Source organism: Puma concolor, chromosome B4 (genome assembly GCF_028749965.1).
Source record: "Puma concolor isolate L17-30 chromosome B4, mPumCon1.1.hap2, whole genome shotgun sequence".
Taxonomy (NCBI): domain Eukaryota; kingdom Metazoa; phylum Chordata; class Mammalia; order Carnivora; family Felidae; genus Puma; species Puma concolor.
In genome coordinates, this window is record NC_141673.1 from 137,908,665 (window position 1) to 137,931,035 (window position 22,371).

The following is a 22,371-nucleotide window of genomic DNA, read 5'->3' on the forward strand; positions in this document are numbered from 1 at the left end:
CCCCCAGCCTGACCTAAGCCAATGTCACCGCTCACCAACCTGGTCTCCCTGATTCACCCTCGTCACCCTACAGCCTGTTCTCAGGAAGGCAGCCACATCTTGCACTCATGGCTTATAATAGCCAAGTTCATTTCTGCCATGCCTCGGCTGAAACCCTCCAAGGGCTTCCCATCCCACTCGGAGTCAGAGGCCCAGGCCCTAGAGTAGCCTTGATCTATAGAATCTGCCCTGCTACCTTTCTAAAGGTGGCCTCACTGGCTTGCATATTTCCTCCCAAACTCAGCCCACTATGGCCACAGGACCTTTGCACCTGCACTTCCCCCTGTGAGAACACTCTCCTAACATACTGCACCGTCCACTCCTCACTCCCTTGAGTCTCTACCCAAATGTCACCCTGGGGCGACCATCCTACTTAAAATAGAGGCCTGCCCCCCATCCCCACTCTCCTTCCTCCTCTCCATAGCCATTAGGTCCATTGGGCACACTCTATATTCACCTATCTGTTTATTGCCTATCTACCCCCATTAGAAAGTCAGTCCCATGAAGGCAGGCAGTTTTGCCTACACTGGTCACTGCTGTACCCTCAGCTCTTTACCCCGCAGGTAAAGCAGGTGCTGTGGGGTTTGTTTGGAGCTGAACAGATAGACCTTTGCCAGATGATTGAAGAGCGTATGGAAATGGCTGAAGTAACAGCACAGGTAGGTACTGTGGGCAGAGGCAGCCAGCTGGCATCCAGTTGTGTTTCTTGCTTTTTTTTTTTTAGGTTTATTTATTTATTTTAAGGGAGAGAGAGAGAGAGAGAGAGAGAAAGTGCAAGTGGGAGCAGGAGCGGGGGGAGGGGCAGAGAGAAAGAGAGAGAGAATCTTAAGCAGGCTCCACACTCAGTGCAGAGGCTGACACGGGGCTCGATCCCACAAACCGTGAGATCATGACTTGAGCCGACACCAAGAGTCGTACCCTTAACCGACTGAGCCACCCAGGCGCCCCTCTTGCCCGTTCTATGTCAATGTCCTCAACTATTGAGTGAGTCTACAACCCTCCCTTTCTCAGTGTTCCCCAAATGGTTATTTTGTGCATGTCTCCAGAGAAATGGGGTCTTTGTGGATGGCTGACTGAACGGGGGGGACGCTAACCTTTTATCCACGTTCCCTGCTTCTTGCCGAGGCTGCCTGGTTCAGAAAGCCCCCCGCTGAGAGGCTGGACGCCTCCACAGCTGTACCTGCCAGAATCCTTGAAGCAGGACCACTCGGACCTTGATGAAAACCCTAAGTCACGCTCGGCACCCCAGCTGCAGGGGAGAGCTGGGAAATGCAGTTTTCAGTCCCCAGCCTCTGCAGCACGAGCTATCACGCTAGAACAGTGTTTTCAAGATTGTGGGCTCCTCCCCACTAGTGGCCTTGAAATCGATTTGCTGGAAGCACACCAGAATCCTTTTCAATGAGACAGAAGAGACTACAAAATATCACAGCGTGCCATACACTCTGGGATCAGTACTGGCTCACGAAACTTTCTGCCCGAGCATCGGCCCAAAACTATCCCATCAGAATTTCCGGTGCATCAGACTTTTTTAAAAGCTCCCCGGTTAATCCAAATGTGTGGCCAGGAATAAGGCCCACAGGGTCTGGACATTTCCCTACAGAAGGGGACTTTCTGCACCCACTCTTCCCAGGCAGCATCTGGCCACACGAACAGTCATGCGGCCATGGTGCTGGGGGCCAGGCCTTCCAGGTTCTGTCTGCATCAAAACGCATCTCTCTCCTGACAGGTTCGTTCTCTTTCTTTTCTTCCTGCCCCGAAGCCCACGCTTCTCTGGGGTACCTCTCTGAGCTCCTGTGTGCCCCCACTGACCGATGAAACTTTGCTCTGCCTGTGACTGGACCGAGCCAGGTCCCCAAGCCTCGTGATGACTTCCACAGCCTCGAGGGGAGGGCTTCCTGAATCCAATCCATTGCTGGGGTTCAATACGTCAAGGAGAAGGTAAAAACACCAAAGCAGTTTGGCCCTAAGAAAGAACACAGTAGTTTCCTCAAAAAGCATCAGCACAGCTCAGCTCCCTGCATATCAAGAGAGGAAAGCCAGGCGAAGGGCCCACACTTCTGGAACACCCGCTTGTTTTCATCGGGCCAAGGACGCGGGGAAGAGGGAGGCTCTCCTTCTGACAAATTGACTGTCAGCATGGTGTGGGCACAGTCACTCTTACCTATAAAGTTCCACCCGGGGGGGCCTGCTACTTATGATTACTTTAGACTCTGGGAAGATGAGCAAAACGTTCTCAGCCCTGGAGCTACCTGATGGAACTGCCAGACCCATGAATATGATGGCCCGACATCAGACACACAGACTTCCAGACTCCATAGGACAGGAAGGTATAACGCACATTCAGGAGACTGGACTCTGAGGGGCGTGTGGGTGGCTCAGCTGGTGATGCGTCCAGCTTCGGCTCAGGTCACGACCTCACGGTTCGTGGGTTCGAGCCCCGCGTCGGGCTCTGTGCTGACAGCTCGGAGCCTGGAGCCGGCTTCGGATTCGTTGTCTCCCTCCCTCTCTCTGCCCCTCCCCCGCTTGTGCTCGCTCTCCTCAAAAATAAATAAATAAGCATTAAAAAGAAAGAAAGAAAGAAATTGGACTCCGATACCAACTTCCTTGGGCATAAATTTCAGTCCTGAAGTCAAAGCTGAAGGATCACGGAGACCAGAGAACGCAGGGCCATGACTTTGTCATGTGCCACTTGCCTGAAACTTAGTTTCTCTCCTGAAGACACCGGGAGACAGCAGGCTAGCACGCCCAGGACAGTCTTTGGGGACAAAGGCACAGAGACGATCCCTTCTACCTCCTGCAGACAGCTTGCCCAAGACGCGTGGGAGACTCCGTGTGTGTGAGACAAATGACTAGAGGGCACGGAGTCAGATCTGGAGGGAATCTTAGCTCACGCTCCTTTCCCAGGCTGGTAAACTGAGGCCAAGTGCTCTTAAGTGACTTGAGATAATCCAGCCAGTAACTGACCCCAGTCGCCCTGTCACTACCTGGTCTCTGAGCTCCCCGGCCAGACTGCTCCCCCCAACACCAGGACCTGTCCGTACACAACACCGCTGGGTCTCCTTCCTTGGGGAGCACGCCGCAAGCACATCTGGGATACGGCTCTGAAATGGCCAGGGAGCCCCGGCCTCATCCAGGAAGCTGCTAGGCCCTGGGGGAGGAGAGCGCACCCCAGAACATAGCCCACCATCACAGACACCCAGAGTGCAAGGAGGCGCCCGGGACAGGAAGGAAGGAGAGCCCAGCCCCTCCTCGAGAAGGTCTTTTCAGGATCTGATCTTCGCACTTCCCCTGGGGAGAGAAAGGAAGGACAGGTCCTGGGTTTACCGTCCCAAAATGCTGACCCCAGTCAGCAAAATCGAAACAAATGTAACTGATTTCCTGTTGCAAGTGGATGAGTTGCAGGAATTCCAAATGTGTCGCATCCCTTGTGATGGTATTTGTTTTTCCCTTAGTTCCCTCAGCATCCCCGGAAACCCTGTGCCCAGCAGGCACGGGTCAGCTCCCCAAGCAGCTGCGGCCCGTCATCAGCTCCACGACACGGGATCGGCACTTATGACGGCAGTGTCCTGGGGCCACCTGAAGAGAGGCAGAAGGCCGGTATTGTCCTGTGCGGGCCCACCCGCATCCGCCTGCATCCGTCTCTCAAAGACCCAGACGCGTCAGGCAACCCTGTCTGTCCCTCTGCTCCTTTCTGATGTGAAAGAAATTGCTGGCTCACACGGCAGACTTCTCATACTGTACGGTTTCTCTGCCTGATGGCGATCATATCGTACGTCACCTCCTAACCTGTGCCATCACCGGCCGTGCCGGAAAGGCAGAATGCAGAGGCCTAAGTCCCAGCCCTGCGGAGCACACAACTTAGCGAGGGAATTTAGACAAGCTGCATTGTCCCTGTAAGCCGCGTGTCCTTTATCTTTACAGGGAAATGACGCCACTCACATCAGCAGGTGGGGAGAACCGGTGAGCACACAGAAGGCACTTGGAGAAGGCCTGTGGAGGATGCTCTGTGATGCTAGTTGGGTTTCTTACTGTCATTCACTGTTCCCCTTGTCCCCCCGAAGGTGGGGCTGTGCCAGAATCCTTGCGACCCCGTTCCCTAAGACGGTTTTACTTCTCAACCAGAAGGGGACCTCGAGAAGGTAGTGGAGACCCCAGGCTCGGACAGAGCCGCACCTAAATCTCAGGAACAGTCACCCTGTCTCCTATCTGTAAAGCCCTCTGAGAAGAGCCACCCCCTCCCTTCACAGCGGGGCTCCAGCCTTCACCCCCCACCACGGCCTCCCCCGCCCACCACCGCCTTCTCCTGGTGTTGGCCCAAGCTCTTCCTGCCCGCTTCGGAGAGTGCTGCCTCCTCCTGACCCAGACCAATCTCGAAGCCTACTTCTTCCAGACACATGGCAGAGGACCCAGCTGTGTTCCCCACCGTGGCCACCGTCATCCCCACCTGCCCGTGGGGAAGGTCGCTGGCAGCTGCTGCCTGGGCCGATCTCGGCCGGCTTCGTTCATCCATCCGCACTCGGTGGTTTCTGCCTGGCCATACAGGAGCGCCGTGGACTGGACTGGAGGTGTCAGTCCAGGGAGGGAACTGCCAAACCTCACTGGGCCAGCACGTGCGTGACCCTGGTGCATAGCACGCACTCGATCCAGAGAACGAATGAATGAATGAATGAATGAGCGAACAAAACAAAGAATGACGTAGCATGCAGTCACTGAACGCTGCATTCGGGAGACATCAGCTTGTTCATCCCACACTCAAGGCACAGGACCTAAGATCCTGGGCAGGTCACCTGTTTGCCTCACCAGATCCGCCCTCCACCAAAGGTGAGCCCACCCAGCTCTGCGTCCCCGCGGGCCAGCCTGCGTGGAATCGAGGGGCTCCGGCCGGCAGGCTGCCCAGGCCTTGAGGTCAGAGGGAGGAGCGTGCGTGACCTTGCTGCTGACTCTCCCAGTCTGCTCTCCGCTCTCCTTGGGACTACGAGCTGCCCGGGTCATAAGCTGGCTCAGCTCCGATCAGGCTCCTCAGCCCTTTGGGCCTTGGGCGGTAATGCCCGAGGTTCTGCGCTCTCTTTTGTGCTTTTTGTACACCCCCCGCAAACGTTCTAACAGTCCCCGTGTTAAACTTTGCTCAGCTTGCCCCCTATGAGCGAGCACACCTTGTGTTCTCACTGGGCCTCTGACCGAGCTGATCCCAAAGTCCTACCTGTCAAGCCCCAAAAACAGAGCATGGGAAGGGAATTAGTAGTCAAGTAACTTTCAAGAGGTTAGCTAGGAGGAAGTCCTTGTCCATCGGGCTTCTTTTCATCTTGGGGGCGGGGGGGGGGGTGTGGGGAGAGCAGGAAAGGCTTTTCATTTCCTAATTTTTAAATTATTTTTTTGAATTGTTAATATATTCAGATGGCTCAAAATCCAAATATATATATATGTAAAACATAATATGCACTTAAGTGTCCACCATCTGGACAGTTCCAGGGACACGGTGCTGAGCCCCACCCCACGGCCGACCTTTCTGCCTTGCGCAGCCCCAAGTGACATCCTATCACGATACTGAACAAACCAGGTCTCCCTGCAATTTCCACTTGGGCTTACTTCTAGATAGGAGATCACGACTCAATCAAGTGGGGGAGTTCTGGCTCGGGCTCCAAGCCCTCCAGAGTCCCAGCCCTGGCTGGCTTACCACCAAAGCTTCCAAAACCCAGCAACTACTGTTCCTCCCATCCTAGGACCTTCATGAATTAGCATCCACAGAACAGAGGAATGGTATTGTCCCCTTCGTGCAGCAATGACAAAGCCTTAACCTTTAGCAGTTTGCAAATGTTTTGTCCTGTGTGAGCTATTAATACTGTCATCAAGGGAAATCGTCACACGTGCAAGATCATTTAGCTGCGCAGGTATTTAATCCTTGATGTGGATGCTCGCCACCCCCTCCCCAGCCCCCACCAACAAGTGCTGGGACAGGCCTTCTGGGAGCTCCCCCGCAGAGACCACAAGGAAATGAGCGAGCGGAGAAGTGGTAAAGTCAGCAGACATGCGACTGTTCACGCTGCAGTTAAATGAGGTCAGGTGAGAGCCTGAGGGACCGTCCAAGCAAGGCCGCCATGTTATAAGTGGAGTAATGGAGACACTGAGGACAGTGACCGAGGGGCGGGACGTCGTGAGCTGAAAGAGGACCAAAGACAGCTTTCTCCCTGCTCCTAGAAGCAGAGGCCTTCCTTCTCACCACCCCCCCACACACCCCGCCTGCTCTTAGAAGCAGCCGCCTTCCTTCTCACCAGTCCTGTTCACAACCAGGAGCTCTATCCGGCAACCTTTGTAAAAAGGACAAAGGCCAACAGGGTTCAAGTGCAACCAGAGCATTGGCCTAGAATCTGAGTTATGAGGGAAGGAAGAGCCGGCAAGAAGACAGGCAGAGGGCCACCCACCTCAGTCCCAGCCGCCCCCCCCCCAGGGGGCGGGGTGGAGGCTTCCTCTTAGTTACTCCTCACCCGGGCAGGGTACCCAGGTAGGGGTGGGTCACCAGAGCCCAAACCGCCCCCCCCACACGAAGAGAAAAGGGGAAGGAGTCAGACAGCTCGGGCTGGGAAGTAAAACTGAATCTCCCTCTCTACCCTGGGCTCCGAGCTGACCGGCAGCCGCCAGGATCCGAGCGGAGCTCTGCAGTGACACGGCCTTCATCACCCGGCTAGCCAACTGAGGCCAAATACAGTGGGTCTCTCTTCCGGGGCAGGGGCCACAGGAGAATCTGAGGCTCGCGGACAGGGCTTGTGCACCCCCACACACACACCCGCTGCAGAGGGGGAGGGCCCAGTGAACAAGCTTAAATGCCAGGCCTGCAGGTGGACCAGGTGGGTGTCCCCGTGCCAGGCGCAGGGCGCGGGGGGGGGGGGGGGGGGGGGGGGAGGAGGTCTTGCCCGAGGGCACCTTCCTAGGCCAGGCCGACCTCACCTCCGGTCGGTATCCGCCTTTCGGTGCATTGTCCCACCGGTCCCACACAGCCGTCCCCAGTCCCCCATTTTGCCGAAGAACTGAGGTTCCGGGTGCTTTACATGACGTCCCAGGAGTCGGAGGGTAGAGAAGGGCGGCGGCAGGACTCGCACACAGACCTGCCTCTCCCACCCGCGTGTCCCGGCGGTCCCTCCCCCCGGACTCAGCCTGCCACCGAGTGCGCAGCGGGGAATCCCACGCGGCCAAGCCCCCGCCACCGAGGGCCCCCAGCCCGCCGGTCGCGCGCGACCTCCAACTTAATGAGGCGCGACCGGGGGTTCGTTCAAAGTCGCGCGAGTGGCGCAGGCCCTGGGCAGCCCGCGCGGCGCACCGGCCGGGACACATGCGGCGGTGGCGGGGGCGGACGGGGCAGCGCGCGGTCCGAGGGCGGTGCGGGACCGGGGGCGGGCAGGGCCGAGGGCAGAGCCGGCGCGGGGGGCGGTGCGGAGGGCCGGGCAGTGCCCGGCAGCGCGGGGGGTGGCGGGCGGCGCGGGGCCCGGGGTGGGTGGGGGTGGCGGGCACGGCAGGGCCGGGCGGGGGGGGGTCGCGCGGGGACGACGGGGGGGTCGCGCGGGGAGCGGCGCGCGCCCGGGTGGGAGGGGGAGACCACGCGGGCTGGGCTCTCGGGGCTGCGTCCCCGGCGGCCGCGCGCGGGGTTGGGCGCCTACCTTTCCTGAAGGGCATCGCGGAGGGGTGCGCCCCGCGGGGCCGGCCCGGGATACCGAAGCCGGGCGACGTCCGAGTGCCAGCCTCGCGGCTCGGGGGCGCCTGCGGGCGCCGGGCGAGGGAGGGGGGAAAGGGACATATTTGGACAGAGCGGGGCGCGTCACCGCCGGAGGGTGGGACCGCGGCGAGGCGGGCGGCGCGGCCTCCGGGGCGGGCCCGGCGGAAAGCGCTTAACCCCTGCGCGCCCGGCGCCGCTGCGCGCCCCTCCCCACGCCGCGGGTACACCTTCCGGGCGGGGCCTCGGGGGCCCGCCTCCCGCGCTGATTGTGCCCTCGGGCGCCCGGCACGGGCACGGGGTGGGGGAGGGGGGCGGCGCCAACGGCTGGCCGGCGTGGACGGAAATTAAATGAAGGCCGGAGGGAGTAATCCCCGCAAAGCGCATCTCTGGCCGCCCTCGTTGAAAATCCTTCCAGCTCCTGGGCTCCCGCCCCGCGCTCTTCCACCCCCCACCCCGACCCCACCCCGGCAGTGATCGCCTCCGGCAAACTGTGCGTCTCTCTCTCTCTCTCTCTCTCTCTCTCTCTCTCTCCCTTGCGCATCGCTGTTTCCCCGGGGACCTAGAACAGCACCTCACATCCTGATCAATACATATGTCAAAAATAATTTTAAAATGATAATAATAAGGGGACTTCCAGGAACCGTAACCTCGAGAAATGGAGAAGGGAGACCATTCCTCACATCACTAAACATTTTGTGTGAAGGCCAGCACCCGAAAAATGCTTAACTACTTGGTGGGATCAAATTTCTCAAAGGCAGAGGTCATCTGTCCGTCCAGGTGAGAGTTAGTTCCTGTGAAAAAGTGCTATTTTATGTTACAGTTTGAAGAAATGGTGTTGGGAACAGTTTCCAGATCTAATATTTAAGGTACCTATGCAATTCCCCACTTTCTACGTAGTGGAAAAAAAAAATCCAGGTGAACTGAAAAGTCAGAGCCAGTGGGGTGTTTGTGGGTTTTTAATCATTTCGTGATGGGGTGGGGGGGCGGGTGCAGTTCCTTGGGCTGCTACCCTTTATGGGTGGTGGTCCAGACTCCACCCCCACATTCGAAGGGAGCCCACGTCTGGGAGAAGGAAGCCAGCGTTGGTTCAGACCAGGTATTGTCATTTGGGTTCCTGAGCTCTCCGACTTCAGCTCCTGAGTGTGGGTGTCAGTCTGTGTAAGAGGAACAGGAAGTGGGGGGGGGGGGGCAGATCTGACACTGAGAGAGATTGCCAAGGCCCTCTGCCCTTTCCCCTGCCACAACCATAACACCCAGCGGACCTGCACTTTACGCCATGGACTCACTTGCAGGAAGGCGAATTTTATCTAAGGCCAGATAAATGCAAGCCTGCACATCTCGGATTTGTGCGGCTGCGAGTCACAGTGAAGCCAGAGGACATGCACGCTGGGGCGGGGGGGGGGGGGCGCGGGGACCTCTTCCTTGTAGCTGGTGCCTTTACCGCCTTGTGGACTCAGGCGGCTGATTGTGATACAGTAAGACATGAGTATTTGGTCTTTGTTCCCAGTTCCTGGCACCTGGCGCTTAAAAACCTCGGAATCTCCAGAGCGAAAAGAGGGTTTTTGCATGTTCATGAAATGACTGGTGGCTGGGACACTTAGGTAGCTTCAGGATAAGGGCTGGTGGCCAGAAAGACCACATCATGCTTAGAGGGTTGGAACTCTCAGCTCTATCCCCCCACCCCCACCCAGGGAGGGGAGAGGGGCTGGCAATTGGGTCAGATCACCAGTGGTCAGTCATGCGCATGTAATGAAGCCTGGATAAAAACCCCTAAATGACGGGTTCGGAGAGTTTCCAGGCTGAAGGTGGCAGGTTCCGATAGGACGGGGAGGCTCCACGCACCTCTACCCGCTCACCTCATCCTACGCTCCTCTCCCATTTGGCTGTTCCTGAGTTGTATAAACTGATACATGCAATAAACTGATAAGAACAAGTAAAGCACTTCTCTGGGTTCCGTGAGCAGCGCTAGCAAATTATCAAACCTGAAAGCGAAAGTCGCGGAGACCCCAGACTTTGTGGCCACGTCAGACAGAAGAGCGGGTACCTGGGCACCCAGTAGTTGCACTGGCATCTGAAGTGGGGGGCAGTGTTGTGGGGCTGAGCCCCTTGTTGCCCTGTGGGGTCCATGCCGAGCGCAGGGAGTTAGTGTGGGAACTGGATCCAATTGCAGGACACTTGGGAGAAGCGCTCATAGGTGTGGAAAGTCCCCCCAGGCGGAATCAGAAGTGATGCAGGAAAACCGGTTCCCCACAGAGGAACCGGAGCCCCGTCTCTCCACTCTTGAGCATAATCCCCTATAGGAACAACAGGGGACTCGTGGCTGTCTTATTCCCATCATTTCCGAGAGCAGCCCTCTCTGATGTTGGGTCTTGTTGTTCATAATCCCCGGGGACGTCTGTTCTTTCACGTCCAATCAGAACCTGCCAACAAGGGTTGCCGTGGACACTTCATAACCGCAAGAGTGTCTCTGCTTGTCCTTTGCACAAGGGAGGCAACAGCCTAGGCAAGTTCACACAGGAGAGAAACAAGTGGCCTGAAAGATTGGATTTGCTCAAGAACTACTAACTCACTGTGGCCAGTACCCAGTATGGGCTGGGGTAGTGGTTCCCAGCCCCCTGGTTTTCGGCGCGGAGGCAGGATTTGAAGAGATCTTAAGTGGAGAGTATATTCCGAGGCACTTTCCACAATATAGTGTGAGTCGCAGGGTGAAGGAATCGCATCATTATTCCCCAAACTCCCCGTTGTGTCTGCTGACGTTTCTGTTCTGGGTCTGATGACCTATGGACGGACAGGACTCTTCTGAGGAGCTCTGAGCACAGCACACTGCCGTCTAGAGTCGAGCCTAGTGGCTGGAACCTTGCGGAAACTGCAAGAGTTGTCAGGCGGGTGCCGGTCTTCCTCCAGGGCCCCAGCTGTCATCGTGCTAGAATGGCCACCATCACTAGCACCAGCCGGTCATCGGGGGCCTGAGGACAGAGCTGCTCCAGCCCAAGGGCAGGGAGCAAGCTGCAGGACTGGATTTGTGACAGCTGGCTGGGCCCCAGGGGCGGTTTCTGATTTAGTAAGGCTGGGGCGGGGCCTGAAGCTTCCCAGGTGATAAGGGTGCAGCCGGCCCTCCTTGTGTAGGGCTGCGCTCAGACACCCAAGAGGGGGAGTGGGACCGGGCTGGGAGGGGTCCTGCAGGATCTGGAGCAGAATCAGGGCTCTTCCCACCCAGGGCACCAGCCTCCCTTCTCCTCTGGTCCTGGTGCTCCGCGGGGCGCCTCCCGGCCCAGGCTCTTGGGGCAGAAAGTGCCAGAGCCATGGCCTCTGGTTTTCTTACTGCAGGAAGAAAAGGGCCCCCCTTCTCAGATTTCTTTTCCAGTTTGTAGGCCAAACTGAAGGCTTTCATGCTCTCTCCAAAGTGAGGGCAACACTCAGAGATCTAACAAGTTCCACCCCGGAAATTCATCTCTACCCACAAGTCTTTCCTCTCTAGCTGTAGGATGTGAGGTTTGGTCTCCAGTGAAGGAACTGAGGTCATAGGAAGAGGGAACATTTGATCGGGGTCAGGGAACACTGGTAAAGAAGAGTGTGTTAGGAAGGAAGGAAGGGAGGGAGGGAGGGAGGGAGGGAGGGAGGGAGGGAGGAAGGAAGGAAGGAAGGAAGGAAGGAAGGAAGGAAGGAAGGAAGGGGCGTGCCTGGGGACAGGGACCAGCAGGGCCCCTAAAGTACTTGAGGGCCCCACCCCCACCTCCACCAGACTCCCCAGAGTGGAGAGTCCAGCGGCTGTCCCCACTGCGGGCCACCCCCCATTGATACGGTCCGGGTGGTTTAAAGCTGCTGCCGCCTCAAGCTTCTGGGCCCCTGGGTCCTGCCAAAAGGCAGACCTCCGGCCGGCCAGCCCTGGCGTGGGTGCACGCAAGACGCAAGCAAGGGGTGAGGAGAAGACACCGGCCGAGAATCTGTGCCATGGCTTCCCAAGGCTGTATGATAGACCCTCTTCGAGCTTCAGTATTTTGCCTATAAAATGGGCATAATGCATTCTTTACAGGTTGCTGTAAGCATCGCGTGAAATCGTATTTGCCTGGAGCACACGTGCTCAGTGAAAGGCAGCTGCCATTATGAGTAATGTAGTAGAGCCAGAAGCAGGGGCCCTGGGGTAGTGAGAGGGAAGGGTCCCAGAAGAAGAGAGAAGCCATGGGGAGCATGGGGGAGGGGAGGGCGTGGGGCAGGAGCACGTGGGCTGGCCCAGGAATGTCGGGGCTGAGCTTCCTTGGGGGTCGAGGGGGCCGAGGGAAATCCAGCTGCTGGGGGATGAACAACTATCCATTACCAAAATGTGTGTGTGTGTGCATGTGTGTGTGCATGGGCGTGCACGCATGCACGTGTTCACCTGCGCACACCTAATTATGGAACTATGAAAGAATCAATGATTCACAGTATTGGAGAAAACTATAAATACTAAGGGTAGCTATAAGGACACATCTAACTCACGGCTGTTGGTTCCTAAACACCAGTCTCCGACTGAAGGAGCCAAGAGCCCCCGGAGGGTTTGAGTGGCTAAGCACAGGATGAGCCTGGAACATCTTGTTGTGCCAGAAAATAAGTAATCATTTTGCAGACCTGCCAACAAACGACGGGGACGCGTCCAAAACACACAGGGTCCAACGTGAAAGGGCTCCTCCGAAACAGTCATGGCAGCAATGGATTGTGACCCAGAGAACAAAGTGAGAAGCCATGAGTCCACACTGGCATAAATAAATAGGAAAGTGAATAGATACATAGGTGAGGAGGGAGAGCTCTTGCTCACAAATCCTAGACCTCACAGAAATGACTAGAATCCTAGCTCATAGATGGAGAAGGAATCATGGCGCTAGAAAAGTCACCATTTGGCAAATAGCACAGAAATAATTGTTTCACAGAAGAACCCTCCGGGGAGGCTAAAATTAGCAAGCAGCAATAATGCAGTGAGACACAGGATACTAACAGTCTCAAAGTACCTCCTACAAGGTAAGCATTAGTTGCAAAGGGGAAGGTGGTGGCTTTGCGGTAGAAAAAACTGGAAGCCACCTCCACCACCTAATCAAAGTCAACATCACCAGTAATGGACCAAAGCAGCATCAGGTGCCTCTTGATACAATGCACTGAGAAGGACACATCACATGGGCAGTATTCTTGCGCAAAAATGCATAACCTGAATTTGATCATGAGGAGACATGAGACACCTAAAATAAAGGACATTACAAAAATAACTAGCAAACAGTTCTTCAAAAATGTCAAAATCGTGAAAGACAAAGATAGACTGAGGAAGTGTTCTTGCTTTACAGGCAGCTGACGAGCCATGAAGACCAAATGGAACATGGGATCCTGGATGGTTTCCTGAACCACAGAAGGGACATTAGTAGGACAGCTGGTGAAACAGGAATAGTACTGTACCAATATTAATTTCCGGATTTGGGTAACCGTACTGTGTTTATGCAACATCTGGAGAATTGGGGGAGGGGTGTTTGAGACTTCTTTAGACTGATCGCAAAATGTTTGTAAGTTTAAAAATTCAGAATAAAAAGTTAAAAAAAAAATTAAAGAGTAATCATAGAGACTGCAGAACTCGCTAAGTGAGACAACTCCCAAACTGATCTGGCTGTGTAATCAGCTACTAATTACCATTAATGATGGGAACTGCCTAATTTCCAGGCAGCACAGTGAGGAGGAGCTTTTACCACAAACTTAGTGGCTTAAAATACCACCCATGTATTCTCTCCCGATTCTGTAGGTCAGAAGTCACACTGGCAAGACTGAGGTCTCTGCTCAGCGTCTCAGGAGGCCGAAATCACTGTGAGTGGGGGAATTCCCAACCGGAGACTGGAGAAAAACCGCCTCGCAAGCTCATTTCCAGGGCAGAATTCAGTTCCTGTAGTTCAGGAGTAAAGTCCTCACTTCCTGCTGGCCGCCAGCCGCCAGCACTCTGTTCCCAGGGGCTGCCCGCATCCTTGCCACGTGGCCGCCTCCTGTCTTCAGGTCAGCGGAGGCAGGTGGATGGCTTCTCGGGCTTTGAACTCTGACCCCTTCCTCTGGGACCAGCGGAGGAAACTCCCTGCCTTAAGGAAGGACACAGGCCCTTGCAGATGGTTTCCGTATTGTAAGCCCAGCTGATTTGGGATCCTACTTTTGTCTGCAAATTCACGGCAATACTGGGTTAGTGTTTGAGTAACTGGGGAAGGTTTGTGTACACGAGGGCCAGGAATCCTGGGGCCACGTGGGAGTCCTGCCTGCCGCAGGGTAGTTTCTTAAACCAAATAAATGGATATAAACGGGCAACAGGTTTGTGGACGGTGGGGGGCACGGCCTACCTGCTCTGAGGACGTGGGCTCCCCGGTGCCCACCAGATCAGTCTGACCTGGCTCAGAGAGAGTCTCCTTCTTTCCTACTAATCCTCCCGTTTAAACCGGTTCCTGAGTACAGCCCTGACCGTGTTGGAATGAAATTATCATCTCTTCTCTTTCCGGTCGCGGAGTTTCAGAAATCGGGATCCAGTCTCTAGGGGACAGACGCTATCCACATCCTCGCTGTCCCGGATGGAAGGAGAGTAGCATTGTGTTTAGTGCTCAGCAGCAGCTCCGGAGGCACCAGCAGCTGGGAGTGCACGCCCTGGGGCTGCCCAGTTCCCTGCCAGTCGGGGACAGTTGTCCCTTTCTTCACAAGGGAAGAGTGGCTGCAGCGAACGGGGTTTAAGTTGGGCCTTTGAAGCCCACCGAGCCCAGGGCCGGGCTTGCATTGAGGATGGAATCACTGAAAACATCAGAGCCCTAAAGGACTCCAGAATGTCACCAAGCTGCTCTTGTGAAGCTCGCTCCTGTGCCAGCAGATGACCAGGCTTTTTGTCATTGTCGCAACGAGCGTGTCCTTTTTTCTCAGCACTCTGACAAACTCCTGCTTCAAGCAGGGGCGAGTCACCCCCACTCGCTACTGACAAAGCTGCGGCTAAGGGAAGTGGCCTGCCCTGGGCGCCTGGCCACAAAAGACGGAGCAGAGACCTCCAGCTGGGCCTCTCGACAGATGCCACTGTCCTCACCGTGCCACACCCTCTCTCCAGGGAGCTGTGTTCTCTCCAGTCAGTCGTTGTCCTCCGGGCGGGGCATCACAGCCCTCAGAGGGCTTGGCTGAGCTGGGAACCCAAGCCCATCCGACCTCAGTGTTTTTAGTCTTAATAACCTATTTACGGCTGAGAAGCCAGACTGCCTCTTTCCCAGAAGTCAGGCACAACTGCTCTGGCCAAGCGGTGGCTTTCCACTCCCATTATGGTCCTAGAAGATGATGCTGCCCTTCTGAAGAGGAAAATGAAGAGTCTTTGTGATTCAAATGAGTCACATTGTCACTTCCAGAGAAAAAGCAAGTCTTCGAAGTGGGCTCTCACTTAACCCGTGATCAGAACAACTTGGAGGCAAACTGGACGGCATCATGGAGGCTACGTGGTGGAAGATGTGTGACCAGCTCCAGAACTGGCCCTCCCTTCCACGCCCCGGGCCATTTCTTCCCTCCTCTGCCTCTGTGTCCCCATCTGTAAAATGCAGAGAATATTAGTTGTTGGCCCGATGTGAGGACCAAATGACTGCTTAAAAGAGAAGCAGGATTTCTTTTTTTTTTTTTTAATGTTTATTTTTGAGAGAGAGAGAGAGAGAGAGAGACTGCAAGCAGGGGAGGGGCACAGAGAGAGGGAGACAGAGGATCCAAAGTGGGCTCTACGCTGACAGCAAAGAACTGGATGCAGGGCTCAAACCCACAAACTGCGAGATTGTGACCAGGGCCTAAGTCAGAAGATTAACTGACTGAGCCACCCAGGCGCCCCGAAAACGCAGAATTTCTAATGTTGGAGGAACATATATTTTTACTGCACTTTAGGTTTTCCTTAAGTTCTTAGACTTAACTCAAAGCTGCATTATTCTACTTATAACCTTATCATATAAAATATAGTAAAACTTAACAGTCATTGTTCAGGGGAATTTGATGACCGGTGCCATGTAGAAACCCAGCTATTTAAACTGCCTTATCAATTAAAAACTGCATTTATGAAATACTTTATACTTCAGAACACTTTGGTTTGCTCACAAGCCTTGCCAAATAACCAACTAAATATGGTGAATCTTCAGTTCTTTTATTAAATGTTCCCATACTGCTGACAATCTTAATAAAATTGCATCGCACCTTTTAGCTTAAAGCTCAGGTCATGACCTCAGAGTCGTGAGATTGAGCCCGAGTTGGACTCTGTGCTGAGTGTGGAACCTGCTTAAGATTGTCTCTCAGTCCCTCCTTGGCTCACACGTGTGCTCGCTCATGCTCTCTCTCTCTCTTTCTCTCAAAAAAAAAAAAAAAATTTTTTTTTTAAACTGGGATCACAAGGCCTGTCCATTGGATACTCAAATTTGCCACATCCTCTTAAGATTACAGGTTCTCAAGATGCCCAAGAGATACTGGTCACCTAAACTTAACCCCAAAATATCAAAAGTTTGGGTTTAATTTGCTTCATATTCCTCTGTTTAAATAGAAACTTTTCCACAGTTAAAAGAAAAAGACCCTGAAGAAACAGTTATGTCATATCAGCAAGTCAGGGCTCCTGTCCCAAGGCACTGACTAAGGTTACTTATCGACCAGAAAGACCCTGATTGGGACAGCAAAAAATATCCAACATAATAAAGATTTTCCAGACCTTCTGAACTGTGGGTTATTTTTGCAATAACACGTTTCCAACTAAAAAGAAAGCTAAATTGTACATCTGCTGCTGGGGAGTTTCTAGATGGGACCTGAGAAGAGCTTTTCGGCTCTCAGAAGGCCTTTGCTGCTTCCAGAATTAGGGAATGAGTTTCTAATGGTGTCCCGGTCTGGGGTGCAGAGCGTCCTCAGGCCCAGGGCACTTAGCGACTACAGAGGAGGACAGCCTGTGGACGGTCACAGGCAGGAGTGGAAAGCACAGTCCCGTGGAGTGAGGGAGCTTCACCAGTAGCTGTGGGGGTCACCAAAAGGCTTGGTTCGAAAGCGCAGACGGCACGCTCAATGGAGCTTAGGCCAAAGCGCGTCATCTGGAAGCGTGCTGACATCACTCAGAACGAAAGGCGGGACCCCCAAGCCCTAGGGGCGGGTGGCCACCTGAGGGGGAGCCGCAGGACCCCGCCTGGCTCTCATCTCTTCCTTCCACTGGTCATCTGGCCGTGTCATGGCCGACTGGCCTCCACCACGGGGGTTCCAGCGATGGGGGTGGGGTGCCAGGGGCCCCCCACCCCGTCTCGCCTCCCCCACCCCCGCTGGAACCGAGGGCTCTGAGCCGGCAAGAGTGGCTCCCAAGGGAGGGAGTGTTACTTGGGAAGCGAGTGGATCAGCCCGGGTCACAGGAGCAGCTCAGGCCGCAGGGCTTTCCCAAGGCAGAGCTTGGTGGGGGGGGGGGGGGGGGGGGGGGGTTACCAGAAGCGGCAGGGGGTTTCCGGACACCAGGACCACGTGATTCAAGGCTGACCGGTGTGGTGGGGTGCGGGAAAGGAGCACCATTAATCTTTCCCCTTTACCAGTGAAGCAAAAGCTTGCCCTCAAAGACCCAGATATTTCTGCGGCCACCTCATTAGACAGAATTAGAACTTGGGTGCTGGGAAGCAGCAAGGGTACGAAAAGAAGGGGTAGGGGGTGCCGGTTCCCACAGAGCTCCTGCGTGGGCGGGAGGGCATGTGAAGGCCTTTCGGTCTTGCTCGGAATGACCCCGTGATGGTCGGGGGACGGGTTCTCCATGGGAGATGGTTCTCTCTGTTTACACCCCAGTCCTTAAAACTGACAGCAAATGTTCTAGACAAGCACCAGTCTTGGACTAAGGACTTTTAAAACGTTTTACTAAAATGAACGGTTTTCAGATCTCCAAGATTAATCCGAAACTCACGACATGCTGTCCAGTAGGGGTGTCAGGCGTCTCAACTCGGTCATCTGTCGGAGGGTGCTTAGGGCCCCTCTCTGGCTGGCTGGACTGACAACTGGAAACTGATGGGGGCTTGGCACCACAGGTCTCGCCCACCCCTGGCCGAGAAGAGGAGTCGAGGAAGACTGCATGAGCCAGGTGAACATCTGAGGGTTTGGGTGGTTGGGGGTGCTCAGTGGCTTCCGTAAGGGGTTCACGCTTTGGAAGTTCTTGTTTTAATACGGCTCTAAAAGCCAGAAAATGGGGGAAATAATCTTTCCTCTAAAGCTCACAATGTGTTTTTCCGGCGAATTATATCTTCATCTGTTTGCTAGCACTATTGTTTACATATCTTAGAACCATATTTATACCCGTATTTTCAACATGATTTTAAGGCATCTGGTACACTATTAATCATATGACCTAACAGAATTTTAATAAGTACTTTTAATTTAATAAATACCTCATCAACAGGTAACTGGTATAAAAATATATAATTTCCCTGAATATTTTTTCCAACCTGCTCTAGTCAACAAATTACAGTGGGCTTAAATGGTTATTCTGTGCAGATAAACAGAGGGCATTTTCTAACACCGAAAAAAGCAAGCTGTACCGCATTCCCTCCTCACCTACTATTTCCAAATCGACTTCTTCATAAAGAAGTTCAACGTCTTACTTCAGCCGCTTCTTCCCTTTTACACCCCGGGAAGAGGAAATATTTCAACCCAGGAAAGCTCACTCAGGGCCATCAAACAGCTCAGGGGGTCTGATGGCACCACCCAGGTGGCAATGTCTTCAGTCTTTGGAAACAACTTCTGGGTTTGCCCCAAAGTAGGAGGGGACTTGGTATTCAGAATGTGGGCTTGTGTGGGTGACCTGGTGGGAAACCTAAGAGCACATGTAGGAGAAAAGTTTATTTATGTCAGAAAATATGCACCTATCTGATCGCTTGGAGGGAAAGCATGGCCTTTATTCCTGTGTGGTTATTTTTTTTTTTTAATTTTTTTTCAACGTTTTTTATTTATTTTTGGGACAGAGAGAGACAGAGCATGAACGGGGGAGGGGCAGAGAGAGAGGGAGACACAGAATTGGAAACAGGCTCCAGGCTCCGAGCCATCAGCCCAGAGCCTGACGCGGGGCTCGAACTCACGGACCGCGAGATGGTGACCTGGCTGAAGTCGGACGCTTAACCGACTGCGCCACCCAGGCGCCCTATTCCTATGTGGTTATTGTTACAAAAATACTACAGTTGGTGGGGGGTGCCTGGGTGGTTCAGTCAGTCAAGCATCTGACTCTTGATTTAGGCTCAGGTTGTGATCTCATGGTTTCGGATAAGCCCCGCGTCAGGCTCTGCACTGACAGCGTGGAGCCTGCTTGGGATTCTCTCTCCCTCTCTCTCTGCCCCTCCCCTGCTCTCGCTCAAAATAAGTGAACACTAAAAAAAAATAGTAACAGTTGGTGAGACGTCACCAAGTGTGGAAATCATACACTGCCCGTACTGCCGAGGCGGATGCCTGATGAGTTTTTTCAGCGACTGTCCATCATGAAGTCTGCAGAGATTCTGAGAAAATGATCCGTTTTCATTTCCTCAAGAAAAAGGGTGGCTTTGGTTTGAAGCTCTCAAGCAAAGCCCATGCCTTGCCATTCAGAATGTGCTCGGTCCAAGACAAGGAATATATGAAACAGAGATGTCCACAAGCAAGCTCGGGCAGAGGAAGGGGACACTGGCGGGCACCCTACTCCCCTCTTGCTGCGTCTCCAGGCACCTGTCTGCCCCCAAGTCCCAGACTTGAGCTGAGAAACCCTGCCCTTCCTTCCTGGCAGTCCTCCTGACAAGGTGCGCATGAATCTTTAACGGGGTGGGGTGGGGGGCACTGACAACTGCTCGCACTACTGAGGCCCAGGGGAAGACGGGAGCGTGGCGAGAACCTGGAGAAGAACGCGGTCTCGGTCGATGGAGGGGGGGGGGCTCACCTCAGCCGGATCACGTCCAACAAGCGAGCAAATATGCCAAGCGGTTCGGAGACCAGGAGTCGAGGGAAGAGGATGCATGGTGGGTGGGAGGTGAGAAAATCCTCCCGGCCTCTTGAAGACCTTCTAGGGGCCAGAGGTTTTATTGTTAGCAAATGCCGTGTCTTCCCCAGAAAAGGTCTCCCCTTTTGTTTCCTCCGATAACGTCCAGACTTGGGTCGTTGCAGAAACCCTGCTTCCGTACCTTTGGAGGCTTCGTGAACCTGCACAGGAAGGGCAGGAAAGGGACTGCATTTGGATGACACGCTTGGAAGACACAAGAAGACTCTGTGGCCTGGGTGCAGGAAGGTAAGGGGGGCTGACTGCTGTGGACTGGGGGGGATCTTGGGCAGGATATGGGGGGCCGGGACTGTTTTCACCTCACAAAAGGGTAGACGTGAAGCATCAAAATTTCCCTTGAACTTCTAAAGTAATGCAGCAGCTCTGCATTCCATTAAAAAAAAAAAAAAAAAAAAAAAAAGTCAGGTGAGGAGTTCTTCACCCGCCTCTGAGTCCCACATACATAGGTCACTTTTTTTTTTTTAATTTTTTTTTTTTCAACGTTTATTTATTTTTGGGACAGAGAGAGACAGAGCATGAACGGGCGAGGGGCAGAGAGAGAGGGAGACACAGAATCGGAAACAGGCTCCAGGCTCTGAGCCATCAGCCCAGAGCCCGACGCAGGGCTCGAACTCACGGACCGCAAGATCATGACCTGGCTGAAGTCGGACGCTTAACCGACTGCGCCACCCAGGTGCCCCCATAGGTCACTTTTTAAGGGAACATACTATCAAGACATTGTGAGAGCCACTGAACAAGCACGGTAACTTCTGGAGATTCCTTTAAGAGGCCATTCCCTGTACATGTTGAGGGGAAGCCAAGCCAGCCTGGCTGCCCGCCTCCCCTCCATTCACCCTCTTGTCCTTGGAGAGAGAACGTGCCAGTGTCAGCGGGACGCGGGGCAGTCGAAAGAGAGGGCTACGGCCCAGCCTCGTCCGCAGCTGCTGGGCCTTTGTCAGAGTTCCGTCCGCCGCCGTGGAAGTCAAAGTACTGCACCGCGGTGTGCAGGGCTGCGGGCACGTGCCTCGTGGACCCCTCTTGTCCCCCACCCCCTTCTCACAGGTGGAAGGCAGACACGATGGATGGAACTTAAGTGGCCTTCGCAGACCACAAAGAGGAGGGCACAAGCTGAGGATGACAGAGCCATCAGCCTCAGGGGTCCCTGGATGCAAAGCATGCTCTTATTTAAGCTACTATACTGCGTTGAAGAGTGCCCACCCCCCCCCCAAATTTATGTCCTGGCACCTCAGAACGTGACCCTATTTGGAAAGTGTCTTTGCAGATGCCATTAGTCAAGATGAGGTCATACGAGAGTAAGGTGAGTCTTAAGTCCCATATGACTGGAGACGGCATGCTATGTGATGACATTTGGAATTAAGTCTCTAAGTCAGAAAATGCCAGGGGTGGCCAGCAACCACCAGAAGCTCGGAAGAGGCAAGGAAGGATCCTCCCTTAGGGCCTGCGGAGAGAGCACCACCCTACTGACACCTTGATTTCAGAATTGTAGCTTCCAGGACTGAGAAAGAGAGAAGTTGTTTTAAGCCACCCGGTTGCGGTATTTGCTATGGCAGCCCCAGGAATCGGACACAGCTACTGTTCGATTTTGTTGTCTTTGCCAGCGAGGCCTAGCCTTGCAGAACACACTGCTCTTCCATTTGGCTCTAATGTCACTGGCCACTGAGGAACTGCGAATTTTGCTGGCAAATGGCTGATGATTCCCACTGATTTATAGGAAATGAAGGCAGTTTTATGACCAGCTCCACTCTGACTCTGTCCAGAACCTTCCTTCCCACACCTCCCACTGAGCCTCAGCAGTGCTCTCTGTGATCGCTTTTCCCCACAACTTGATACAAAAATGCCAGATGAGGCAGAGTAGGAAAGCTGACTGGTCAACCAGGTTGCTCTGAGCTTACTTTCTACTACAGAAGTTCTCCTTCCGCCTTTTTCTATATTCCCCCTGCACCCTTCTCCCCTGTCTGTCCACCCCCTGACCCAACCGTTCTGTGCAAGGAACCTTTGGGCCATCCCAGAAACAGTCTCAGAATGCTCCCAGGGGTGGGAGGGAGGTTGGGGTGTATTTTCAACGTGCCTAAATAGCTACGGGAAGGAGAACATCTACTCCCAGATTTCAGCTCTGTAACCGCGTTAACTCGGAAAAGAAGACAATAGCCAGAGTTGTAGTCGGATAATTGCCGTGTCAAGCTAACTAGGCAGGATCCTTGCCCTCTGCTTCTCCTCGTGATGTAAAGGCCGGTGCCAACCTCAAGGGTACACACAGCCTCTGCTGACAGCCTGATCTATCACTGCCTCCCTGTCGCAGCAACAATGAGCTGATGAGATCATACGGGTCAACTTTCTCCCTTTCCAATACTGTCTGTGACTCCACTCATCTCTCAATTTTCAATTACATTAATGCCTGGCAGGGATGTATTCTGTAAAAGCAAGAATGTAGAAGACAGAAGACTCTAAAAATTAGGGCCCGACATGAAACACAGCCAAGGGAAGTCTCGAGATGGCAATGTCCAGCAGGCCTAGGAAGGGACCAGTCCAAATTGGGGCAAAGGCCAGAGAACTCTGGGGGAGAAGCCTCCAGGAAAAATACGAATCTGACAGACTGATACGCCTGACCCGGGGGGAAAAGTAT

The 22,371-nt window shown here is 54.1% G+C and overlaps 1 protein-coding gene across 1 annotated transcript in view; it reads right to left on the reverse strand.

Annotated features, from left to right (window-relative positions):
- PFKFB3 (6-phosphofructo-2-kinase/fructose-2,6-biphosphatase 3) overlaps positions 1-7,838 on the reverse strand; it is a 73,317-nt gene extending 65,479 nt beyond the window's left edge. The window contains exon 1 of the mRNA XM_086715018.1: positions 7,689-7,838. Coding sequence (XP_086571144.1) covers positions 7,689-7,704 — 16 coding nt within the window. The 5' untranslated portion in view covers positions 7,705-7,838. The remainder of the gene's footprint in view (positions 1-7,688) is intronic.
- Positions 7,839-22,371: the final 14,533 nt, after the last annotated feature.